Here is a 25,168-nt window from a genome sequence, read left to right as displayed (position 1 = left end):
TTTCCACCTCCCCTGTTGCCATTGGCACATCAACCGGCTTGCACAATGTACTGAAAGCTAGAGAGGCCATGTGCCCGGATAACACGTTAACTCCTGGTGCATGATAATAAAAAGTAGTTGAGACAACAAAAGCTGCGGGTGGGGACACACATAATCTCTATTAAAATTCACATTACACACACATTATTTATGGTATTAGGGGACTAACTGACATAAAACAGCATTTTAACAAACTATACAACAAGGCACCCTGGGAAATCTTCTGATAGTGAGGCACCATGTTTTAACGATGATGTCATCGGTGTGTACAAAAGATAAGGCAATTTATAAAAAAAAGCATTAACAGGATTTGTGCATCTCCACTTAAGCAACTAGCATTTAAGCATTTTGTGAAATATTAATACATTAGGTTAACGGTTGTGCATTTATGATCTTAGACCAGCTGACTAGGAATAAGACAAATATTCTTTGTACTACTACAAGTTTTGGAAGTGTTGAATTTGTTCAAACTAGAATGAAAAAGAAAACCTCGAGAGGAAACAAATATTTACTTCATCAAAACCCTCCTATTTGGGTTCCTGATAAATTTTACTCTTATTCCTCTCTGGCCACATTTGCCACGCTTTTCACCTACTTAACTCAAAGTTTTACCACTGACAGATCATCAGATGGTAGTATACTGACCATATGTCACACAGTGACTACACTGAGCAAAAGCACCTGTAAGTAATGTTACGGATGCTTTTTGGTTGCGTACTGTACTTGTCACCTTCATAATAAATAAAGCCACACCCATTTGACGGTACGCATAATTAACTGAGACGCTGCGCAGGGCTAACGTTAGTTAATGTAGACTAACGTGAATCTCACTGATTTGCGCTATGTTAATTTCACTGTCTCTCAGGTCCCATGACGCGGCATCTTTGACAGAGGGAAAGGTCCGTGTTACAACGAACGGGTGCTCGCCTTGCATTTCACGATGAAATGCTGCTTCTTATTATTGTTTTATGGCGATTGGCAACAGACGTTAATATGAAATGCTCCCACACTTTTGCCATTTTCTGTCTTTTTCTCTCTCCTCAATCCGGTGTCGCATCTCCCCGCTGTGTTCCTGCTCCTTCACCCGAATAGCTTCACTTCTGCATTGTACTTCCCACGCATCGTTGACGTGTGTTGTGTCACATACGCCCCTGCGTGCGTGCGTCCATCTCCGCGGTAAAACTGATTCGCAGTTTTGCATTTCAACGTGTTTTTTGAGGTGCAAAATGTGAATTTTAACTTGCAAACTGCAACGCGAGACCGCTTAATTCGAGTCTTGTACTTAAAAGGAGATGATGGTGGTTTCCCCAAATTCTTACAATTTTCAGCATTTTACGTTTTCCATGGCAATGTTATCAAATTAATGCGGACATTTTACATATTCACCTCCTCCTTACGCATATATCGCCCAATTCAAACCATTCCAACTTTAAAATGATCAGCTAACGCAGAACATCATGAAGTAATTTCTGCATTGTAATAATTTCTCAACTTTTTCAGAATTCCATATTTGACAATAAAATACCCACATTTAGAGGAATTTTCACCTACTACATTTAAAAAACCATCCCAACTTCAAACTGATGAACTCATTCAGGGCATATAGTATATGGAAATATTTATCACATTTACAAAATTCCCACATTTTCACAATAAAATCCGCAAATTAAGATACTTTACATATTGAGTTCTGAACTCCATATTTATCAACTGATTCAAACCATTCTAACTTCAAACACGTCTGCTTCACAAGTATGTGGTCGTGGGTTCAAATCTCAGCTCAGGCCTTTCTGTGTGGCAATTTTGTTCTGCCCGTGATATATACATTTAATAAAAATCCATAGTAAAGAACTGTCAGCCACAACTTTTCTTTAATAGTGGAATGTGATTTTTTTTTTAGATTTTTTTAAGCACAGATAAAACAGAACAGTAGCTAAAACCAGGCATTAAATACATCTGCAATGATAATAATGGTATGTTTAATAGCTTAATAAGCACGTTTCATGCATCTACTAATTCCATGCATTAATTGGCATTATAAGGGCACGTTGCAAAAAGTTAGACACTGAACTTTCCTGTGATCCTTGAATAGGAATACTTCATTCAGGCTTTTGATTAGCTAAAATGGCCTCATAGTTTGGGGTTATTGTGTCAACTTTGCTTTGGATCTCATGTTTTGGTTGTCCTGATGTGCTTCCAGATCCAGCAAAGCATTCTGCTACAGGTCAAGCAGCCTGCTCAGGCTCAGGCTCAGGCTCAGGCTCAGGCTCAGGCTCAGGCACAGGCACAGGCACAGGCACAGGCACAGGCACAGGCCCAGGCTCAGGCTCAGGCCCAGGTCCAGGTCCAGGTCCAGGCCCAGGCCCAGGCCCAGCCTCCTGCCAACAGCCAATTTAGCACGCAGCAAGACGTCCCTGTCGACAAAGCGGTGATCACCTCATCGGCCAGCGCCGTAACACCCGCTCAGCTGGCCTCGCCGTTGCAGCCCACCGTGCTCATTACAAGTCCTGCTATAGGTAAGCCCCCATCAAGCCCTCATGATGCGAGGGAGCTGTTCTTTCTGACAGTCTGCCTCATCTTGTTTGCAGCCTCAAGTGACTTACAGGTAGTCTCAGGAGTCCAGGGACCAGCTGGAGCCAAAGTGAATCAGACTGTCGCTCCTGTGAGCCTTACTCAGCCTGCACAGGTGGGCAATGTTTACCTACACAGAATCTCACATCAATTGTGTTTCAAATTTACAGTGTTCCTCACTATATCGCAGATTTATTTTGTTTATCAACGTATTTACCTCGATATCGTGGAAATCTCCAATTATAACCATTGTTTTTCATGAGTTTTCACTAGTGATGCACTGAAATAAAAATTCATGACCGAAACATGGAAAGAAAATATTACGCCAGTTATTAGTAAAATGTCATTTGTTGCTATGACGCTGTACAAACCTTACTAAAAGCAAGGCATTGCAATGACATAAATTAATAATAATGCTTCAAAGAATAAATCCATTATAAAATAAAAATATTTATTTAGTACTGACGTTCCAATCATGCCAGGGTTTCCCACATATACAAATAAATGTGTATTTGTGATGGGCTGCCACAATTAAATTTTGGTCGCTGCAAATAGATTTTGGCTTTTGCTGTGTGGAAATTGTGCCACGATATGCTCCTTTTGTGTTTCGGCTAATGATTCATACCACCGATTTCCTTTCTCATAGGTTACTGAAAATACCGTCCTTCATATGATTGAAGTATCAAAAGTATCGCTATTTAATTTTGAGAATCAATCTGCTGGTTTCAGCGGCATCGACATTTGAGACACTCGATCCTTCCCCACGCCAGTAGTGATGCTCCAGTCGGCGTAATGGCATCTTGTCACCACACACTCGTGTTATTTTTGTTTTTATTTGTGTGTATTTTTGCTAAGAAACGCCACTCCTTGTTGGGCAAAGCCTACTTATAGCCTTTAGGACATTGTGAGTATGGGATTATGACACCAAAACACTATAAGAGAAAGTGAACTAAATCGGCAGCGCCAAGCACGGCGATTCGACCAAAGTTGACCAAACTCAGTCGACTCCATTTTGGACAATTATACACTTTTAAGGTTGTGTAAATGATCTTTGTGAAACGCATAAGGATATTTACAGTGGGGAAAAAAAGTATTTAGTCAGCCACTAATTGTAGAGGTTCTCCCACTTAAAAAGATGAGAGAGGCTTGTAATTTTCATCATAGATATATACCGCACCTATGAGAGACAAAATGAGGGGAAAACAATCCAGAAAATCACATCGTCTGATTTTTAAAGAATTTATTAGCAAATTATGGTGGAAAATAAGTATTTGGTGGCCTACAAACAAGCAAGATTTTTGGCTCTCACAGACCTGTAACTTCTTCTTTTCCTCTGTCCTCCACTCATTACCTGTATTAATGGCACCCGTTTGAACTTCAGTATAAAAGACACCTGTCCACAACCTCAAACAGTCACACTCCAAACTCCACTGTTGCTACAACATCCTTTATCCTTTACCCCTCCTCCCTTACTACCACCTTCGGTACCACAGAGGGGTGGCTGGACCGCCTTTTGGTGTTATTTTTCCATTTTAGGATTATTTTGTGGTTTGAAACCAGTGGAATAAAATATTAATGATTGGATTTAAGCTAACAAGACCATTTCCTCACCTTGCGTTGTTCCACGCTCATCCTCTTTAATACCAGTAACGAATGTTTCAAATGTTGTCTGGTGTGGAGAACGCTACTATTTTCCATGTGACATTTGTGGTATGGGGTGAAACATTTCATCTGGTTCAGTTAACAACAGGTTCAACGTTAGACATTCAAGTTTGCAGCAATACAGTCACCAGTGGCGTTCATGTAAAGTTCTTAAAATATTAACTCCCAGTCAAGTCCGCCACAGATTGTTTTATGAACCCATGTCTGTAGTGTTGTTCTATCGCCCGTGGGTGTCGCTGTTGCATGTTAAAACTCTTAAGTGGCGGTACTCAACAGGATGGAGGCGTCTTTGTTGGTGAAATCCTCCGGCTGGCAGGAAGTTAATTAACTTGGCGTCCGGGGTCCAACTCTGCATCGTTGGGTTTCCGCTTTGAAGCTCCAGGCGGCCGTAATTCACTTAGCGTCGGCATGGCAAAGCAAATGTCTGTGTCTTGCTTTTGATGGTTCTGGCTGGTGATTTACTTAGTGTCTGTGAAGTTGCGTCTCGCGAGTTCAAGTTTATCTACCTCGGCGGGGAGCGGCGGTAGTACAAGGCTAGGGTGCTGGGTGGCATCTTTGCGTGGCTTGTTTATTACTAGGGAGTTGAACGTCTGTGTTGCCCAGCGACAGCCTCAAAACATCACTGCCCTAGAAGAGATCTGCATGGAGGAATGGGCCAAAATATCAGCAACAGTGTGTGAAAACCTTTTGAAGACTTGCAGAAAACATTTGACCTCTATCATTGCCAACAAAGGATATATAACAAAGTATTGAGATGGACTTTTGTTATTGGCCAAATATTTTCCACCATAATTTGCTAATAAATTATTTTAAAAATCAGACGTGATTTTCTATTTTTTTCCCTCATTTTGTCTCTCATACGTGAGGTATACCCATGATGAAAATTACAGGCCTCTCATCCTTTTAAATGGGAGAATTCGCACAATTGGTGGCTGACTAAATACGTTTTTACCCCACTGTATGCAACTGTTCAGTCTCATGTCCACCATTAATATAAGACAGCGTCAGCTCCGCATCCTACTTCATACTGCCGTGGGAGTCATAAACCCATAAATTAAGGTCATTAAAATAATTTTGAAAAAGTTCCACCAAAAGTATTTAGTTGTAATTTTATGTACAGTACTGCATGTTTTGAAAAAGGACTACATTGTTACCAAAAATCAAGTTCTGCTCATTTGTTAACAAATAAACGTTTTATATTCAAATCACACTCATTGTTTTTTTCCCCCCTTAATCCAAACTCCCATGTATGCGGATATTAAGTTAGTTATGCTGTTGTTTCTTAAGTACAGCATTTATGAAAAGCCCCCCCCCCCCCCCCCCCCCCCAAAAAAAAGAGAATACAGTGGAACCTCGATAGAACGGACTAGTAGGAGCGGGGGTTGTCCGATATAGCTGATTGTCAGTTACATTGAAGCACTTTTGTTTGAGGACATATGCTCCCTTATTACTGTACATTACAAAATTATTGTTCCATAGTTTTTTTTTGTGGCCCAAAATGTCCACTACAATACAAAGTTATTGTAAATTAATATTAAAAAACAGCTTAAATGTTTGAAAGTTTCGCATTTTATCCTAATTTACTATGCCGGTGTGCTTGGTCATGGTGACATTGTTGACTTACAATACTGATCATAGGTAAGTCGCTTTCATGATCCGCAAATCTGTTGCCAAAGGCGAATGGCTTGACAAAAAAAGTTACTGTACCAAAAATAGCATGTTCCAGGCTCCAAAGGCTTGTTTTGTATTCCTCAGAGTTAACACTGCTTCAATCTGGCTGCCACGTGAATGCTGTGTTATTAGGATTCCTACATGGTTTCTAGGCAGGGCACGCCCTGCTCCAATATGACTGGCTCCAGGACGCGCTGTTGCACTGTGATTGTCTGTTGTATACTGTAGAACACGCCCCACTGCTGCCAGACAGGTAAAGAAGTATGTGACTTAAGTGTGGCGGCATTAACATTTCCCACTAATTAGCCCTAAAACACCCTATCCTAACCTTAAACCGTTTTAACACCTTAAGCCCCAACCCTAGCCATAAAGCTAACCATAACAAACTTCTTTGTTTTTATTTCATACAAATGTGATGCATGTTTGGGATGGCCATCTGCGTGGCCTGTCCTTCCCGCGACGCAGGAGCCAATCATGTTGCAGTGGGGCATGTCCTGCCTAGAAATCCTAATTATGTGTCAATGCCACACATTCAACTTGGCCGCCACATAGGCACTGGAGGCACGTCTTATGAATTTGGATCGATCTATCTGTCTATGGGTCGACCAAACGATCTCTCTCTCTCTCTCTCTCTCTCTCGCTGTCTGTCTGTCTGTCTGCGCCTCTCTCTCTCTGCGCCTGTCTATCTATCCACACCTACCTACACCTCCATCCGTGACCCGGAAATACCTCGGTCTCTGCCTGCATTGCGCCAGTAAACAACAGCAGCCAATTCTGAAACTAACAGACTTTGTCAATGGCAGTTTAAGTGACAAATGGAAACCACTTTTGGACACATTGTTCAGTCCACACGGTCCGTTTGATCCGATATCCGTTATATCGGGGTCCGTTTTATTGAGGTTTCACTGTACCATAGAATACATGTAAACTTATGCATGCCTTTTGTTATGCTTTGCTTTTATTTGAACATGCACATGTTTCCATTGTCTTAAAATTATATAAAATAAATTATCTGTTTAGTCAGCCACTGCTGATTTCAGACAACTTCATATTCACAGTAAAATATTTTGCTGATATAACTCGAGTCACTGTCAATCTTTATTAGATACAAAGCTGTGGTATCCCAGTTACATTACACATCATGCATGGTCCAGTGCGCCTAATGGAAAGGTTAGTGTAGAGCCCTGTAAGTGTTTGATTTTACATTCGAGTTCTCTCTCGCTCTCTCTTGATTGAAGCCATTGTTTTTTAAATTGAAATATTGTAATTTATTATAGGATATTCAGTCAGTGTTCGTTTTAAATTTAAAACCCCCACCCAGCCACTGGATACCCACCACCACAAATAGATTCCGGTCCTGTGTGAAACACTGTTTGCACAGATACAGGGCTTGAAATAAGTATTTAACACGCCACAATTTTTCTCACCAACAATATTTCCAAAGGTGCTATTGACATGAAAATTTCAACAGATGTTGGGAACAACTCAAGTAATCCATACATACAAAGTAGAACAAATAATACATTAAGTTGTGTAATAATGTGAAATGACACAGGGAAACAGTATTGAACCCGGCAACTGGTATTTATTTAATACTTTCTACAAAAGCCTTTGTTTGTAATGACAGCTTCAAGACGCCTCCTGTATGGAGAAACTAGTCACATGGATTGCTCTGGTGTAATTTTGGCCCATTCCTCCACACAAGCAGTCTTCAAGTCTTGAAGGTTCCGTGAGTTTCTTTTATGGACCTTGAGTTTCAGTTCTTTCCATAGCTTTTCGATTGGATTCAAGTCAGGTGATTGGCTGGGCCATTCTAGCAGCTTTACTTTTTTTTCTTTGAAACCAGTTGAAAATTTCCTTGGCAGTATGTTTTGGATTATTATCCTGCTGAAATATCCACCCTCATTTCATTTTCATCATCCTCGTAGATGGCAGCAGATTTTTGTCAAGAATATCTCTGTAGATTTGACCATTCATGCTTCAATAATGTGAAGTTTACCAGTACCATTTGCTAAAAAGCAATCCCACAACATCATGTTCCTACATCTGAACTTCACTGTTGGTATGGTGCTTTTACGGTGATGTTCAGTGCCATTTCTCCTCCAAACGTGGTGTGCATTATGGCTTCCAAACAGTTCAGTTTTGCTCTCATCAGACCAGACTACATTCCCCCAGTATTTAACTGGCTTGTCCAAATGTTGTACAGCAAACTTTAAATGAGCTTTGACATGCCTTTTTTTTCTTCTCAGCAATGTGGTCTTGCGTGGTGAGCGTGCATACAGGCCATGGCAGCGGAGTACATTACTCACTGTTTTCCTTGTGACAACATTATCTGCTAATTCCAGGTCTTTTTGAAGCTCTCCATAGGTGGCTCTTGGCTCTTGGACAACTCTTCTGATTATTCTTTGCACTCCTCTGTCAGAAATCTTGGTTTAAATCTAGATTAGATTTTAGGTGTTGTCTTGGCTTTCCATGGCTTTTTGAACCTCCCTTTCTTCATGTGTTCAATACTTTTTCCCCTGTGTCATTTGACATTATTACACACTACTTAATTTCTGATTTTATTTGTTCTACTTTTTATGTCTGGATTACATGGGTTCTTCTCAACATCTGCTGAAAATTTCAAGTCAATCGCACTTTTGGAAATATATTTGGTGAGAAAAATGGTGACGTTAAATACTTATTTCAGCCGCTGTTGGTCTCGGCGATATGGGGAAAAAATCCTATCACAATGTTTTTTTTTTTCCATATCAGTCTACTGATTCCATATATATCACAAAACTAAAATTAGGAAACCTCAAGAGAAAACAAATATTTCCTTCATTTGACTTCACCAAAGTCCTCCTTTGCGTACATGACCCATTTTACTCTTACTCCTCTCTGGCCACGTTTTTCACCGACTTGACTAAAGAGTTTGCCACTTACAGATCATTAGATGTTAGTATACTATACTGGTCATATGTCACACAATGACTACACTGAGCAAAAGCACCTGTAAGTAACTTTATGGTTACGTACTGTACTTTTCACCTTTATAATAAACAAAGCCACACACAATGTTGGGAAAGTTCATTTTCTACACAAACTAGTTAAAAGTTCAGTTCACTATTCCAAAAATTAACTAGTTCAGTTCATAATTAAAAAATTTCAACTAAGTTCACTTTTCCAAAAATTAAGTAGTTCATAGTTTTTTTTTTTTCAAAAACTGTGTGTTGCTATAACCCTCAAAATACTGGCATTTCATTTCCCCATTGTTGCCACCCATTCAGTCCACGAGTAGCCAGCTGCAGCTTTCACCCTACAATCTCCAAAACACAAATAACTTTTTGCTTGAATTGTCTTTTTTTTTTTTTTAAATGTGGAATTTAAACAAAAACACGACTTTTGTCCTTAATGTGCAAACAAAAACATGCAACACAATATGACAGGAACCATGGTGAAAGGACTTTGATAACTTTGAATTCCTTGCAGCTCTGGCTGACAAAAAAAACCTAAATAAATTCCATATTATGAACTAGTTCATGAACCTTCGTTTGACGGTACTCATAATTAACAAAATCGCTCCGCATGGCGAACATTATGTTAGTAAAATAGACAAACATTAATCTCGCTGATTTGCGCTGAATTAATTTTACTTTCTTCTCTTGGGTCCCAAGATCTGGGGTCTTCGGCGGAGAGAAAGGACTGTGTTACAATGAATGTTTTTTTTTTTTTTTCTCTTGTCAATTCAGCATTGCGCCGCATCTGTTCCCGCCTCTCAACCTAATAACGGACCGTCTCTCTTCCTGCCTTTTTTTTGTGTGGCTTGCTGACAATTTCAGAGCGATCCCGCTTGGCTAGACGTGTACCTGGTACCTTCATAGTAGCTGCTCTGATCGCCTAGTGATGGCCCACGGTTAGGCTGGGAAGCCAAGTCTGTTCTATCCCGGCTTTCGGGGTTAACGAGCCGTGTGCCCAAATAAAGAAAGGGGGGTGGCCCACGGCCAGCCCGGCTGGCGGACTGCCAGCAAGACCAGAGGAGAGCAAAACACGCGAGCACCAGGGTTAAGTACCCCAGGGGCGTGTCGAAGAGGGATGGAGAAGACCACACTCATCAGCTTGAATCTTGTCTACAAATTTGATAAAATGGGTTTAAAATCATATATTAATATAAATTAACCTCAACTTGGTACTCTCTTTACTCACAGGTCAAGCAAATGGAATGTTTATACTTTAGTTTTGTCAAATCAACTGCTTATGATTCAAATCACATTTCACTGCTGGGAGTCAAATCAAGACAAATAATTCTCAAAATCTCACGATTGTGTTTGTGAAGTTGACACACAGACACCAAGGCAAATTTGGATTTGGAAAATTTCTACAGAGTTCGTGAAATGTCAAAACAGACATTTAACCTTGGTTAAACATCAAATGAGAGTCTGCCCGGTTCGCCTGCAGTTCCTCTCGACACCAATGGGTGTCGCCTTGTCTTAGCAATTGTTACTATTCACAGACAGGTGGTTCGGTGGAAACATCTGGCCTTTGATGCTTGGGAGTTCAGACTTCGAGGGTAGATATTAATTAGTTTAGGGACCACGAGGCGTCTTCCTTGGGGGCAGTCTCACAGCAGGGCGGCTTCGAAGGCTGCAGTTTATCAAACCGTGGGGAGCCACTGTGTCACCTCCGTTTGCGGGGAGCGTGTCCACTACAAGTGGTTTGTGCATTGATAAAGAAGACGGCTAGCTAGCTACAAGAACTAATGTGAATTGCAGGACACATTGACCATCGACACTTCAAACAGGCGTCGTAGTAATATGCATGCTTCAATTAGGCACCAAACGACATCAAGTCTTGACTTGCCCGATGGACCGCTCCCCGCAGCCAGGAAAGCCCGTGAGCTTGACTGCATTATAGCCAGCAGTGACTGAACTGCGGATTGAAGGATTTTATGAAGTGTGGGGAATAAACTGTACTACTAACACGGTTTATACATGGCAGAATGATTGCGCTCACTTTAATTTTTATCAGGAAGGGCTGCAGGAATGCAGGCAATTTTGATTCGCCAGCATGGCTAACGTGGGTAATATTCTCTTCGCCACATCTTGTTCCAATTCGCCATTGGCGAGGTGGTGAACGGGGAGTGCGAACCCTGCCCACAGCTCTAGCAAGTGGGTCTGAAATATTTCCTGTGTGATAAAGTTGTGTTCACTGTATAACCTTCTTGCCTTTATTGTACTGTACAGATACAGCCAAAGCCTGGAGTAATCAGCTCAGTTGGAGGAATGACTCTAGGTAAAGGTGGCATGCAGATCCACGTGTTAGGCACCAATGTCACCAAAATGCCTGCTCCACAGCCCCCCACTCCTCTACAACCTCAGGTATGCGAGGATCTATATTTATACAGACATACTTGTCAAACAATTGAGTTCGGAACAGGCCACTATGGCAGACATTACGTTTTGGCCCCTTAATTACAACAAATGCTTACAAACAATGCAACACATTGCCTAGTGGTTAGCACGTTCCCCTCACAGTCGAGATGTTTTGGTTGCAAATCGTTCCTTCCTGTGTGGAAATTGCATTAGGGCTGATGTTGTTTTGTTTTTAGAACTGAGTCGTCTACCGATTATCCCATTGATTATTTGAGTAATCAGATGGTTTTCTTTTATTAAACACAGTAACTAGTAAGTATTTTTGTCCACTTCCGGTCGCCACCCTCACGTTCTTCTATAGTTCCTGTGACTTTGGGTGTGTATGGATTAAAAAGATGAGGCTGGCCTGGTGAGGGACCTAGACATCAGTGAATAAGAGTAGAGAGCTGGTTGGCTTCCTCTCGCATTCACAAAACGGGTTCAGTGAAGACTAAATTAATTTAGCTTCTAGATGTAAATATACAGTGCTACCAGAAGTCTTCACACCCCTTCACTTTTCCACATTTTGCTATGTAACAGATGTATTCTAAGGCTGATTTTAGTATAATTTTCTTTTAAAACAAATTCTACATAAAAGATCCCATAATGACAAAGTAAAAACACATTTTCAGACAGTTGTTAAAATTTATTGAAAATGTAAACATTTAAGCATAATGGGTACATAATTATTCACACCTTTGGCTTAATATTTTGTTGAAGCACCTTTTGGCAGCAATCACAGCCTCAAGTCTTCTTGGGTGTGTCTCTACGAGCTTGGCACACCTGTTTTGGGGCATTTTCACTCATTCTTCTCTGCAGATCCTCTCAAGGTCAGTCAGGTTGGATGGGCAGTGTCGGTGGACAGCCATTTTTAGGTCTTTCCAGAGATGTTCGATTGGATTCAAGTCCGGGCTCGGGCTCGGCCACTTAAGGACATTCACAGGCTACTCCTGAAGCCACTCCTTTGTTTTCTTGGCTGTATGGCTTGGGTCATTGTCATGTTGGAAGGTGAATTGATGCCCTAGTCTGAGTTCCAGAGTACTCTGGAGCATGTTCTCTTGAAGAATATGTCTATATTTAGCAGGTTTCATATTACCCTCTATCTGGACTAGCTGCCAAGTTCCTGCAGCAGAAAAACAGCCCCACAGCATGATGCTCCCACCATCATGCCTCACAGTCGGGATGGTGTTAGCCAGGTGATGAGCAGTGCCTCTTCTTCTCCAGCTATGACGCTTGCAATTCATGCCAAAACGTTCTATTTTTGTTTCATCAGACGAGAGAATTTTGTTTCTGCAGGTCTGAGAAGCCTTAAGGTGCCTTTTGGCAAACTCCAAGGGGGCTGCCACGTGCCTTTTAGTGAGAAGTGGCTTCCATCTGGCCACTCTTCAATAAAGGCCTGATTGGTGAAGTGCGTTAGCAATGGTTGACCTGGATGGTTCGCCTATCTCTGTAAGGGAACACTGGAGCGCCGCCTTAGTGACCATAGGGTTCTTGTTCACCTCTCTGACCAAGGCCCTTCTTCCCCGGTTACTCAGCTTGGTTAGACGGCCAGATCTAGGAAGGGTCCCGGCGGTTACAAACTTCTTCCATTTCCGAATAATCAAGACCACAGTGCTTGTGTGGACCTTCAATGCTGCTGAAATTCTTTTGTATCCTTACCCAGATTTGTGCCTAGATACAATCTCGTCTCGGAGGTCTGCAGACTATTCCTTAGACTTCATTGCTTGGTTTCTGCTCTGATATGCACTGCCAACTATGAGACCTTATATTGACAGTTGTGTGCCATTCCAAATGATGTTCAATCAACTGAATTTACCACAGGTGGACTACATTCAAGTTGTAGAAGCATCTCATGGTTGATCAGTGTAAAGTGCACCTGAGTTTAAGTTTGTGTGTCATAGCAAAGTGTGTGAATACTTATGTACCTATTATGTTTGAATGTTTAATTTTTTTTATACATTTACACAAATGTCTGACAATATTTTTACTTTGTCATGATGGGATATTTTATGTAGATTTTTTTTTTTTTTTTTTTCTTTTTTTTAAATAAAGAAAACTATACTCAAATCAGCTTTATAATAAGTCTGTAACATAGCAAAATGTGAAAGGGTGTGAAGACTTTCTGGGTGCACTGTAAGTGAGATTGCTTGTTTGTCTGTATCGCTGGCATTGGGCATAAACCTCACATCTCCAAAACCGTCACTTTTCACAAAACAAACAAAAAAATCTGTTACACCATTAACAAAACATCGTCAAAGAGAGCAAGCCATTTTAAACACCTGATGTTGGCCAATAATTTGTAAAAATTGTGGGGACTGACTTGTGAAAAATTATGAAATTGAAGAAATTTCGACATAAGTTTCCGCCAGCAATATGTGTCCTGTTAGTGACTGGTGACCAGTCCAAGGTGTACACTGTGTCTTGCACCAAATTCAGCTGGGATAAACAAAACCATTTTAACTGAAGGTAGCACTTCATACTTTACATTGTGTTTGTGTGGCGCTTGGACTGTGCACGATCCAACACAACTCAGTGCAGCTCTACAAGTGCCTCTACTCAGGGGTGTCAAACTGATTTTTGTCGTAGGCCACATTGTTGGCACAGTTCCCCTTCCCTTATGACCGCTAAACCATATAAATGTTTCATCGCCTGATCATAACATGTCTGAGACAGACAGCGCATAATGCCTGGATCATACTACAAGACAGATTTGGTCTTTCACAATTGTCAGACTACTGCAATAAAATCTTGTATTCCGATACCGCCACATCCCATCTTTTACAATCAATGGGCTTTATCTTGTTAACTCAAACGCGACCGGATACACTCGTTACCATGGCGACTACAGCAACAATGGATCGTGCCAAGTGTATTATAAGAACAAAATGGGGAAAAACGTGTGTTGGTGGTCACCAGTGCTCGGTGAAGACTTTAATTCTAGGATTGCTTGAAGTATGTTCACGTACATTTAATACAATACCGCTCGCAAGCAGGCAACAAAATGTTATGTAGGCTAGCAAGCTAGTGCTAGCACTATTGGTTGTACGTAAACATGCCAGCGTTATGTCGAATCATGCTCTGAGGTTTTGGTGTGTGTGAAGTAAGAACACCACAAATTGTCAATATCCAAAGTAATCTAGCATATGATCGCCAGCACTTGTTGAAATTGCGATCATCCAGTGATTTTGAGTTCGGAATTACGACAGTTGCCGCTGAGCGAACTAAGATAGCTACCCTTAAACAACAAACAATGGCGGCTTGCGCTCAAGCCAGCTCATTTTCTGGGTCACACTGAGAGCAAGCGCATCGTCAGCTTTACTTCAAACCTCCCAGAAAACAAGAATAATAATGGTGAATCGCATCCATATAGTTTTCTATTATGTACGAATCCGATAAACGTGATTTGTCTATGCTGAAAAACATCAGATTTGTGCTGTAACAACCACGAGGAACATTTTCATCTATTTCAAAGCTTTGAATAAACACTAATGTAACGTAGATAACGCTAATGAACACTCACCTCATAAGAATCTGAAAAGTACTCCTGTAGACGTTGCCTCCGATCAACTAAGAGGCCTGTCTGCATTCTTTTTGTCGTTTGCCAGTCACTCTGTTTTTGCAGTCAGATTTGCGCTGACACGGGTTCTTCGGCAATGCGTCTTCATTCAATCGACAACAAACAGAGCTTCCAAAATTAGCACTAACAGTTACTATTACTTAAAATGCACAAGGGGATGCATAAGTAGCCATGTGGCTCCTTTGAAACTGGTACCATATTGTCGTACCCCCACACCCCCAATACTGAGTACTGTATAGTTCATACAAATAAGACGTCGCTGCGCATGGAATTACATGTACATGTTTGACTGATGCCGTTGTGCCGGCCGATGTCATGCTGACTTCAAATTGATCCCGGAAGTGGCCCGCGGGCTGGGAGCTTGACATGTCCGCTCTACATGATGGTATTTCAGGTCATGGCTTGAAAGTGGCTCTGGATCTTTTCCTGGCCTAGCTATGTGTGGAGAAATCTGGGTGTGGGGCAGTTATAATGGTAATTAGCTTCATTGTAATAGTGGGACGGAAGTGAAGCAGCTCTCATAGATGCATTTTGAGCAATAGGCAGATAATTAAAGATTGACTCAATTGTTTAATTTCGAACTTGGTGAATGGGCAGCCACTCCAGAGACCCAACTATTTGTATACAACCAATTAAAAGCCATTTTTCCATAATGGTTCCACTTTGTCTGTTGAAAGGTCGTAATCCTCTTTCTTTTCACATTGCAGACAACAGTGAAGGTGCCTTTCAGTGCGGAGCCCAGCAAAGAAGCCAGGTTTGTGACAAGTAATGTTAACATCTAATGTCCTTGTGCTTTTTTATTTTTATTTTTTTTATAAGGGGGGGGGGGGGGGGAGTGTGGAGTTAAAATTTTTTTCCTTCCCTCTGCAGGTTCCTGGAGCAGCTGAGGAAACATCAAGGCTTAGTGCTTCACCCAAACTACAGTGCTCCTTTCTACTCCTTTGAGGACACGCTGCTCCGACTCCTGCCTTATCATCTCTACCAGGGAACTGCCAACTCGTCTCAAGATTATCAGAAAGGTAACAAGAGTGTACCACATTGCATCTCAGTTGTCTTTATTTAAAAAAATAAATGCCGGTGGGTGCCTTGATCACGGTGGCTGACTGGTTAGAGTTCTGAGGAGCGGGGTTCAATCCCCGACCCCGCCTGTGTGGAGTTTGCATGTTCTCCCCGTGCCTGCGTGGGTTTTCTCCTGGCACTCCGGTTTCCTCCCACATCCCCAAAACATGCATTAATTGGAGACTCTAAAATTGCCCATAGGTGTGAACGTGAGTGCGAATGGTTGTTTGTTTGTATGTGCCCCGCAATTGGCTGGCAACCAGTTCAGGGTGTACCCCGCCTCCTGCCCGATGATAGCTGGGATAGGCTCCAGCAGGCCCGTGACCCTTGTGAGGATAAGCGGCTCAGAAAATGGATGGATGGAAGGATGCCTTGATGAACAAGTTTGTTTCGTGACTAAACTTGAAATCAATTTCCCCATTGAAATAAATTGAAATGGTACTGGTAAACTTCACATTATTGAAGGAAGGATGAATGGGCAAATGTACAGAGACATTGACAAGAATCTGCTGCCATCGACGTGGATGATGCAAAATGAAACGAGGGTAGACATTTCAGCAGGATAGTGATCCAAAACATACTGCCAAGGAAACTCTCAGTTGGTTTCAAAGAAAACAATAAAGCTACAAGTCAATCACCTGACTTGAATCCAATCGAAAATCTATAGAAAGAACTGAAACTCAAGGTTCATAAAAGAAGCCCATGGAACCTTCAAGATTTGAAGACTGCTTGTGTGGAGGATTGGGACAAAATCACACCAGAGCAATCCATGCGACTAGTTTCTCCATACAGGAGGCGTCTTGAAGCTGTCATTGCAAACAAAGGCTTTTTTTTTTACAAAGTATAAAATAAATACCTGTTGGCGGGTTCAGTACTTTTTCTGTCATTTCACATTATTACACACAACTTAATTTCTGAGCTTATTTGTTTTACTTATATATATATATATATATATATATATATATATATATATATATATATTATACAAAACAACAAAAATATATATATTTTTTTGTTTGTTTGTTTATTTTTGTTTATATATATATATATATATATATATGTATGTGTGTGTGTGTTTATATTTATATGTGTGTTTATATATATATATATATGTTTATATATATATTTATATACATGTGTATGTATACATACCAGCTGGCCAAGCGGAGGTCGCTGAGGCAAAAACTCGAGCGTGGGAGAGGAGTTCAATGAGGCCATGGAGAAAGACTTCCTGACAGCTTAGAGGAAATTATGGTCTACCATCGTGCGTCTCTGGAGGGAGACGCAGTGCACCATCAACACTGTGTATAGTGGGGATGGGGCGCTGCTGACCTCGACTCAAGACGTTGTGAATAGGTGGGGAGAATACTTCGAAGACGTCCTCAATTCCACCGACACGCCTTCCCATGAGGACGCAGAATCTAGGATCTCTGAGGCGGGCTCTTCTATCTCTGGGGTTGTGGTCACCGAGGTGGTTAAAAAGCTCCTCTGTGGCAATTCCCCCGGAGTTCCTAAAGGCTCTGGATGTTGTGGGGCTGTCCTGGTTGACACGCCTCTGCAACATCGCGTGGACATCGGGGACAGTGCCTCTGGCAGACCGAGGTGGTGGTCCCCCTTTTTAAGAAGGGGGACCGGAGCATATGTTCCAACTACAGGGGATCCACACTCCTCAGCCTCCCTGGTAAGGTCTATTCAGGGGTGCTGGAGAGGAAGGTCTGTCAGGAAGTCGAATCTCAGATTCAGGAGGAGCAGTGTGGTTTCCGTCCTGGCTGTGGAACAGTGGACCAGCTCTACACCCTCGGCCGGGTCCTCGAGTGTACATGGGATTTCGCCTAACCAGTTTCGCCTATGTGTTTTGTAGACTTGGAGAAGACATTCGACCGTGTCCCTAGGGGAGTCCTGTGGGGGTTGCTTCGGGAGTATGGGGTACCGAACCCACTGATACGGGCTGTTCGGTCCCTGTACGAACGGTGTCAGAGTTTGGTTCGCATTACTGGCAGCAAGTTGGCTTCATTTCCGCTGAGGGTTGGACTCCGCCAAGGCTGCCCTTTGTCACTGATTCTGTTCATAACTTTTATGGACAGAATTTCTAGGCGCAGCCGAGGCGTAGAGGGGATCTGGTTTGGTGGCCTCAGTTTTGCGTCTTTGCTTTTTGCAGACGATATGTTTCTGTTGGCTTCATCAAGCCGTGATATCCAACTCTCACTGGAGTGTCTCGGAGCCGAGTGCGAAACTGTTGGGAAGAAAACCAGCACCTCCAAATCTGAGACCATGGTCTTCAGTCGAAAAAGGGTGGAGTGCCTTCTCCGGGTCGGGGATGAGATCCTGCCCCAAGTGGAGGAGTTCAACTATCTTGGGGTCTGGTTCACGAGTGAGGGCAGAATGGAACGAGAGATCGACAGGCGGATAAGTGGAGACAATGGTTTGATAGATTCACATTTTATCCTTACTAAGTTTGTAGTTCTACTTTTTTTGTGCCGTATTTCTTTGACCAATTTTCTGTCCCTTGTAATTACAGGGATCAAAAATCCCTGATCGCCATAGGGGTCTGACTTAGGGGTCTGATATAGATATATACACACTTATATTTTTGTATGTATATTACATACACATGTATGTGTGTTAATTTGAGAACATTTGGATGTGCACTCTTTTTTTTAATGCATTGTTGAAATATTGGATTGGGACTGGAGCAGCAAATCCTTAATGAAAGACTCGGACTCTGGTGCAAAAAAAGTGAGTCGTGATCTACAGCAGCTCCTTGCAGTTTTTTTTCAATTTTTGTGTGTTTGACTGTTTGTCCTGTTGAATAAATGGTTGAAAGTGCATCGGAGATTGGAGGTCTCATTGCCACAGGGAAGGGCTTCACAGTCCCTTAATTGCTAAATTTTTTTCTACCACTTAAATGGCGGCATATCTTAAGCTTCCTCATAACTCGAATTTGGTCTCCCAACACAAAGCAAAAAAATCAACCAAGCAATGGCGCGTGACTTGAAAAACTCGTAAGTCTAGGCAAAAACTTTTTGTAGAACACCTTTAAAACCATGTTTTCAAAGTGTTTTGACAGAACAGGAACGGGTGAAGATGAAATAAAATTAAGATTTATCAAATAAAGCCAATTGATAATGCCATAATAACTTTGTTTTGCACAGTGGATGTTGAATTTGAGAGTGTCTCCTCCCTGCTGCTGAAGAGAACGCAAGCCATGCTTGATAAATATCGCTACCTGCTCTTTTCTGAGTCAAAGGTGAGTCTCCGAAGCAGAATCGACCCTTTGTACACATGCTCTTGAGTCCCCCAAACTGAACTGATGTTTGAACTACAGCAAAGACTTGGACCCTCAGCGGAGATGGTGATGATCGACCGCATGTTCATCCAAGAGGAAAAGCTTGCGTTAAGCCAGGACAGGATTTTGGCCAAGGAGAGACCAGGTAGGCTGTGCACATCCAGTGAAACCTGATATGACGAGAAAAAATATGGTTTGTGAGATTTGTTAGGGCATTTGCCTTCAAAGCGGGGCGGTCCAAGCTTTTGTCCACTAAGGGCCAGCTGCAGAAAACGTGAAGCAAGAGTGGAGCCCACTTCACCTTGTGTTTATCCATTCCATCCATTTTCCATACCGCTTATCCTTACTAGGGTCACAGGTATGCTGGAGTCATTTAAAAATGACTTGGGCAACTATGCTATTAGGCTAACTGACAGCTCAAGAAAAAAAAAAAAATCTAATTTCAAATGAAAGCTTGGTGTTACTGGTGACAAAAAGTTTATTATTACTATGATATCTATTTTTTATTTAAAACAATGTGTGAACTTTTGTAACATTTAACTTGAAACATGTTTAATAGTTTATCTTGTAACAAATATATTTCCAAATTTTCTTGAAAAAAGTGCAAAATTTTTATCACAAAGAAAATTGTTCAAAAATAATTTAAACAAATTTTTAAAAATAATTGAGCGAAAAATTGTGTTGTAACATAATTTCTTTCCTAATTTTTAACGTGGCAAATTGTCAATAAATTTTTGGGTATTTAAAGTTTTTGAATTTTAGTGTTGTCATATAAATTGTCATGGACATTTCTTCTGTAGAATTTCTATTTAAAATAATGAATGTGATATCTGTGTGTATGTATCTATCTGTCTTTGTGAATCTATTTAGAATTTTAAATTTTAAAAAATGTGTGCGACACATTTTCATTGACCATTATTTAAAAAATATTTAAAATAAAAGGCAAGGCAGTTTTATGTTCCGCATTTTAGACAAGATAACTCCCTGTGCTTTACATGATTAAAAGTATGTTTAAAAGCATTTAAAAACAGAGCAAAATACATTAGAAAACAAAGTACAGAAATAAAAGACCGCTTACAAAAATTAATAAAACATACAGTGAAAGTAAAATATATTTTTTAAATGATTTTTAAATGCTTTATCAGAGCGCAATCGTTAGCATGAGGTTGTAAAAAAAAAAAAAAAAGAATATTTTTTTTTTAACCTGGTCTTCAAAACATTCACACTTGGGGCTGACTTCGCTCCAGTTGGCAACTTACTCCATTTGTGTGCAAGATAATAGCTAAATTCTACGTCACCATACTTCGTTTGGACTCTGTGCTCCACTATCTGACCTAATTCTGAAGCTATAAGAGCCCTACTGGGTTTATATTTAGCATTTCTTTAACATAATCAGAACATAATCCATTCAGTGGTTTATAGACCAGTAGCAGAACTTTAAAGTCTATTCTATAGCTCACTGGGAGCCAGTGTAAACACTTGAATTGAGATAAAATGCTCTGACCTCTTGTGTTCTGATGAGAACCCGAGCTGCAGCGTTCTGAATTAGCTGCAGCTGTTTGGACTCCCCCAAAAGAGGATTAATCAGAAGACCATTACAATAGTCAAGGCTACTTGAGATAAAAGCGTGGATTAGCTTCTCCTGGTCTGCTTGGCACATGCAAGCCTTAACTATATCTATATCTATCAGTGTCCCCCGATGACTACAGGTCAATTATATTTAAATAAAATAAAACGTGTGATTTCTTATACATATTTTTTTTTCTAAGAGAGTGAAGTAGTGTGCTATCTTTAAACATTTAACTATTTCTTGGTAACCTTTTGATGCGGGACACATTTCATTTTATTAGAGTATGCAGCAAACCAATCAAAAACATGCAGAAGGCTAGTCTTCAGACACTGCTCCGTTTAAGGTGCCACACTCCTTGTACTTGTGCTGACTTAAGTTCATTGTGTGTGATTGCAGAGGAGTTTGTGGCCAACGCTCGCCTGTTGGAGAGTTTATCTTCTTCCCAACAGAAGTCGCTCCTGGTGCAGCCCGCCTCCAACGTAGCATCAGCTGCCGCTGTGGCCCCCCCACCGCTGCCAGAACCCGCACCGCCCACTCCGGCCGTTCCTTCGCACGTCCCTCCGAAACCCCCTCCTGTCCCCAGTCTGTCTCCAGAGCCAGCTCCTGTTCCTGTCGCCGTCCCTCCTGTAGCCCCTCCTCCCGCCTCCTTCCCCCCGACAAAACTGGTCATAAAGCAGGGCGGTAGCGGGGCCTCGGTGTCATGGTCCAGTAGCTGCCCCCCTCCTGCCAGGGCGGCCGAACTGGCCAGCCAGAGCCCTTCCTTGACGCGCACAACTGCAGCATCATCAATCTTCTCCTCCACCTCTTCTAAAATGGATGACGACGACGACGCGCTCCCGCAGAGGACCAGCAAGCCCCCCATCAAAACCTACGAGGCTCGGAGGAGGATCGGCTTGAAGCTGAAGATCAAGCAGGACCAAACAGGCTTCGGTAAGGTGGTCCACAACACAGCCCTGGACCCCGTGCACACCTCTCAGCCCAACACACCAAAATCCCAACCCTCGTCCACTCCTGTGCCCGCCGGGGTCATCAGAACCCAGTCACCTGTGTCGGTCACTACGGTGACCACTCAATCCAACCTGGCCACCTCTTCCTCTCAGAGCTCGTCCTCCACGCAAATGAACGGCACCCTGGACCACCACAACTTGGCCTCTGCCACCCCCGCCCCCTCGCATACCACCTGCCGCCTCCCCCTCAGAAAGACTTATCGGGAGAATGTCAGTCCCCGTGTCCGGCCAGGCGTACCAGGTGGCGGCGGGGCCGACGACTCGGCGCCCTACCTGACCCCTGCGCACGAGAGGACGGTCATAGCCAGCGTGAAGGTGGAGAAAAGAGGTCGGGACCCCAGCTCAGGCTTGCACCATGTGGACGACGTGTTCAACCACGCTATCAAGGGGGTCAAGGGAACCGGGGAGGATTGCTCGGAGCAGGACGCCGACTTCCCCAAATACAAGCGGACGAGCGGGAAAAACAAACAGAGGCAAGCGGGGACTTTTAGGATGGACCAGCACGCGCCGGGGCCGCCTTCGCCGGAGTTTCCTTTGCTCCCTGCCAAGCGCTGCAAGTCGGACTCTCCCGACATGGACAACGCCAGTTTCTCCAGCGGCAGCCCCCCCGACGCCTCCCTCAACGAACATTTGCAATGTGCCATCGACATCCTCAACCTGCAGCAGGAGCCCACGTTACGCGGGCACCACCACAAGGGCGGTAACGGCCGGACGCACCTGCGCTCGGTCCCCCCGCACAAACCCTCGGGGCTCCCGTCGTCTTCCTCCGCCTCATCCACGTCGTCCTCCCTGGCCCAGCACCCTCAGGTCAGTGGCTGCGGCCACAACGGCAGCCTGGTGCGGCAGACGCAGAGCAGATAACAGCCCCACCGCCCCCCGGTCCCACATGAACTGACAAGGGGAGGGGGGCGCCCGGCAGAATAGGGAGGGAAGGTTGATGACTCTGCCAGGTTTGTCTGCGGAATTTTCCAGTCATATGTTTTTGTTGTCTTGTTCTGTCCGGGCTTTTCCTTCTTTTGTCACGTGATCATGCCACACTTTCCATTGTGTCTCCCCACAGTGTTTCCAAATCATAGTTACCCAACCTTTAGTGAGCCAAGGCACATATTTTACATTTGAAAAATCTCACGGCACAAAACCAAGTAGAAAATCTGTTAAAATTTCAGGATGAACCTAAAATGCACTATGAAGTTTTCAAGTGAACCCCACCTCTTAACTTTTGAATGCCAAACAGTACTTTTTGCACAACTTGCTGTTCTCTCACAAGGATGTGAATAGTAACATTCATGTTTGATCTATGAAAATACCCAAGAATGTCCACTTCTATGCCTTTCTGACTCTTCCGGTCTTTTCCAATAAATATCATGGTTCATTTAGAATTTGTATTTAAGTCCTTTTCATCATGCTGTTTTACATTTTGACATCATGAAGACTAACATTTGATCAACAGTACCTCGCCTTTAAACAGGATGATCTCAAAAGGAAGTGACCACTGAGCTTAGAGTCACAGTGTCATCAGCAGGTTGCAGCAGAGATACAGAGACTCGAAGAGCCAAAGAATGGCATACATGTTGGAAATTTCTTTGACTCAAACGCCTGTTGTGAATTATTCTGTTCGGCTCCTTGTTACAGAACATCAAGTTGTGCAACAGCAAATAATTGTACATTCAAAGGTTTACGCAAAGTCAAATTAATTTACCTGTAAAGGCTCTTTTAGGGGAAAAAGCATTTTAGGTTAATCCTAAAATTTTACTCGAAGGCCTGATATCCCTAACTTTTTGTGAGTCTTGTATTTTACATTAGAAAAATCTCATAGCACTAGATCCGTCAATAGGCCGCCTTTGCTTTAGACAGAGAACCCAGTCTAAAATACTTACCATCAACATTGCTTTCAATACAACAGGTGAGAGAAGTGACTCGCGAGTGTGGTGATTCACACCCCTGTCCTGCCATTCCGGCATTCATTTTCACATTAATTGTCTTGTGTTGCAGCCCTGCTTCTACCTCTGAAGGCGGACTTTTGACAGGTCTACAGAAAAGCTACCTGGAAAAATATGGGTTACAAATCCCTGCTTTTAAAAGGGTCTTCTTATTCTTGATGCTCGAGTAGAGTGATTCCTAACTTTAAATGTGACCAAAAGGCCAAAAAATTTATGACCAAAGCCAGTTCACATATTTCAAAAAATCTAATGGCTCAGCACCAAACAAAAATGCCACCAAAAGTAAATAGACTGAAGTAATGATGTTCACGTCTCGATTTACTCTACTTACTCATGTGAAAGCTTGGTGTGTTTAGTTGAACACAAATCTACCTTCTGCCATCTAGTGGAAGAACATTTAATTGTTTTGCCTGTCGCTATAAGGTCGTTGACTTACATGAACAAAGATTAATTTGTAGTATTTAAATGAGCATTTTTGGACCAATAAAGTGAAATTACATAATTACCCCCGGCATATCTGATGATCTCTTGGCACAGTGGTTGGGAATCACCGTTTTTAACAACGGCCAGTCCAAAATAGTGTCGTACAAACACATTCAATTGGCTTATGAGCATGTAGCACAAGCACTATGACAAGGTTCTAAAAATAAATAACCTTTTTCAAGGCCCACAAAGCAGAATTGGATTTATAGTTATCAAAGTTAAAACATACAGATTCTCACTTTTTATTTGTATTTAAATATATATATTAAAGCAAGTTAGTTAGACCTTGTTTGACCTCCAACCTCCGATGCCTCGATACATTTCAGTCAGAAGGGGGCAGGCCAGGCTCATCCCTAAACCCGCACCTCTCCCCCTTCCTCCCTAATGTGATACTTTTGTTTGTTTTTTAATCCAAGCCCAGTGGACTAGTCCAACTCAAGTGCAGCACAAGCGTACACAAACGGTGGGGTGGCATAGAGTGAAAAAGGAACAATAATAATGTACAAAAAAAGACAGCAAGAGAATTTGAAGTATCTTATTACAGATTAATTTTGTATTGTATTTATTGTGTATAAGGATACTTTTTAAAAAGAAATGTACATTTAGTAAAACTGTAAATTAAACCTTGCTTTTATGAATCACGTCCTTGTTTTTGGAGTCATTACATGTGTAACAATCATTGCTGCTCATCACCATCATAAATTCAATGTGGTTCTGTATGTTAGGACCTTTTTTTTCCCCCCTCATGGGAAGTAATGGAAATATAGATTCCAGGATCAAACTAAAACTTATTATATGTGCAGGTGATGCTTTGAGAGGAACCTTTTAACAGTCATTTGAGTGTAAAAAAAAAGTGTCACTGTTAAGAGAAAAAGGTAAAAACAAAATTTTAAAATGGCGTAAGGAACATTTA

The 25,168-nt window shown here is 42.0% G+C and overlaps 1 protein-coding gene across 6 annotated transcripts in view; it reads left to right on the top strand.

Moving 5' to 3' along the window:
* bicra (BRD4 interacting chromatin remodeling complex associated protein) overlaps positions 1 to 24,896 on the top strand; it is a 50,320-nt gene extending 25,424 nt beyond the window's left edge. For 5 of the 6 annotated variants that reach the window (XM_061681267.1, XM_061681266.1, XM_061681269.1 and 2 more), the window contains exons 6-13: positions 2,240 to 2,555; positions 2,628 to 2,725; positions 11,166 to 11,300; positions 15,618 to 15,664; positions 15,781 to 15,929; positions 19,122 to 19,216; positions 19,295 to 19,400; positions 21,222 to 24,896. In XM_061681267.1, coding sequence (XP_061537251.1) covers positions 2,240 to 2,555; positions 2,628 to 2,725; positions 11,166 to 11,300; positions 15,618 to 15,664; positions 15,781 to 15,929; positions 19,122 to 19,216; positions 19,295 to 19,400; positions 21,222 to 22,693 — 2,418 coding nt within the window. In that variant the 3' untranslated portion in view covers positions 22,694 to 24,896. The remainder of the gene's footprint in view (positions 1 to 2,239; positions 2,556 to 2,627; positions 2,726 to 11,165; positions 11,301 to 15,617; positions 15,665 to 15,780; positions 15,930 to 19,121; positions 19,217 to 19,294; positions 19,401 to 21,221) is intronic. The other variant, XR_009768882.1, reaches the window with a different exon arrangement.
* The last annotated feature ends 272 nt before the right edge of the window (positions 24,897 to 25,168 follow it).

The sequence above is a fragment of the Phycodurus eques genome, chromosome 7 (assembly GCF_024500275.1).
Source record: "Phycodurus eques isolate BA_2022a chromosome 7, UOR_Pequ_1.1, whole genome shotgun sequence".
NCBI lineage: Eukaryota > Metazoa > Chordata > Actinopteri > Syngnathiformes > Syngnathidae > Phycodurus > Phycodurus eques.
The sequence above is the reverse complement of the archived record's forward strand: the minus strand, read 5'-3'. Positions and strand labels throughout refer to the sequence as shown.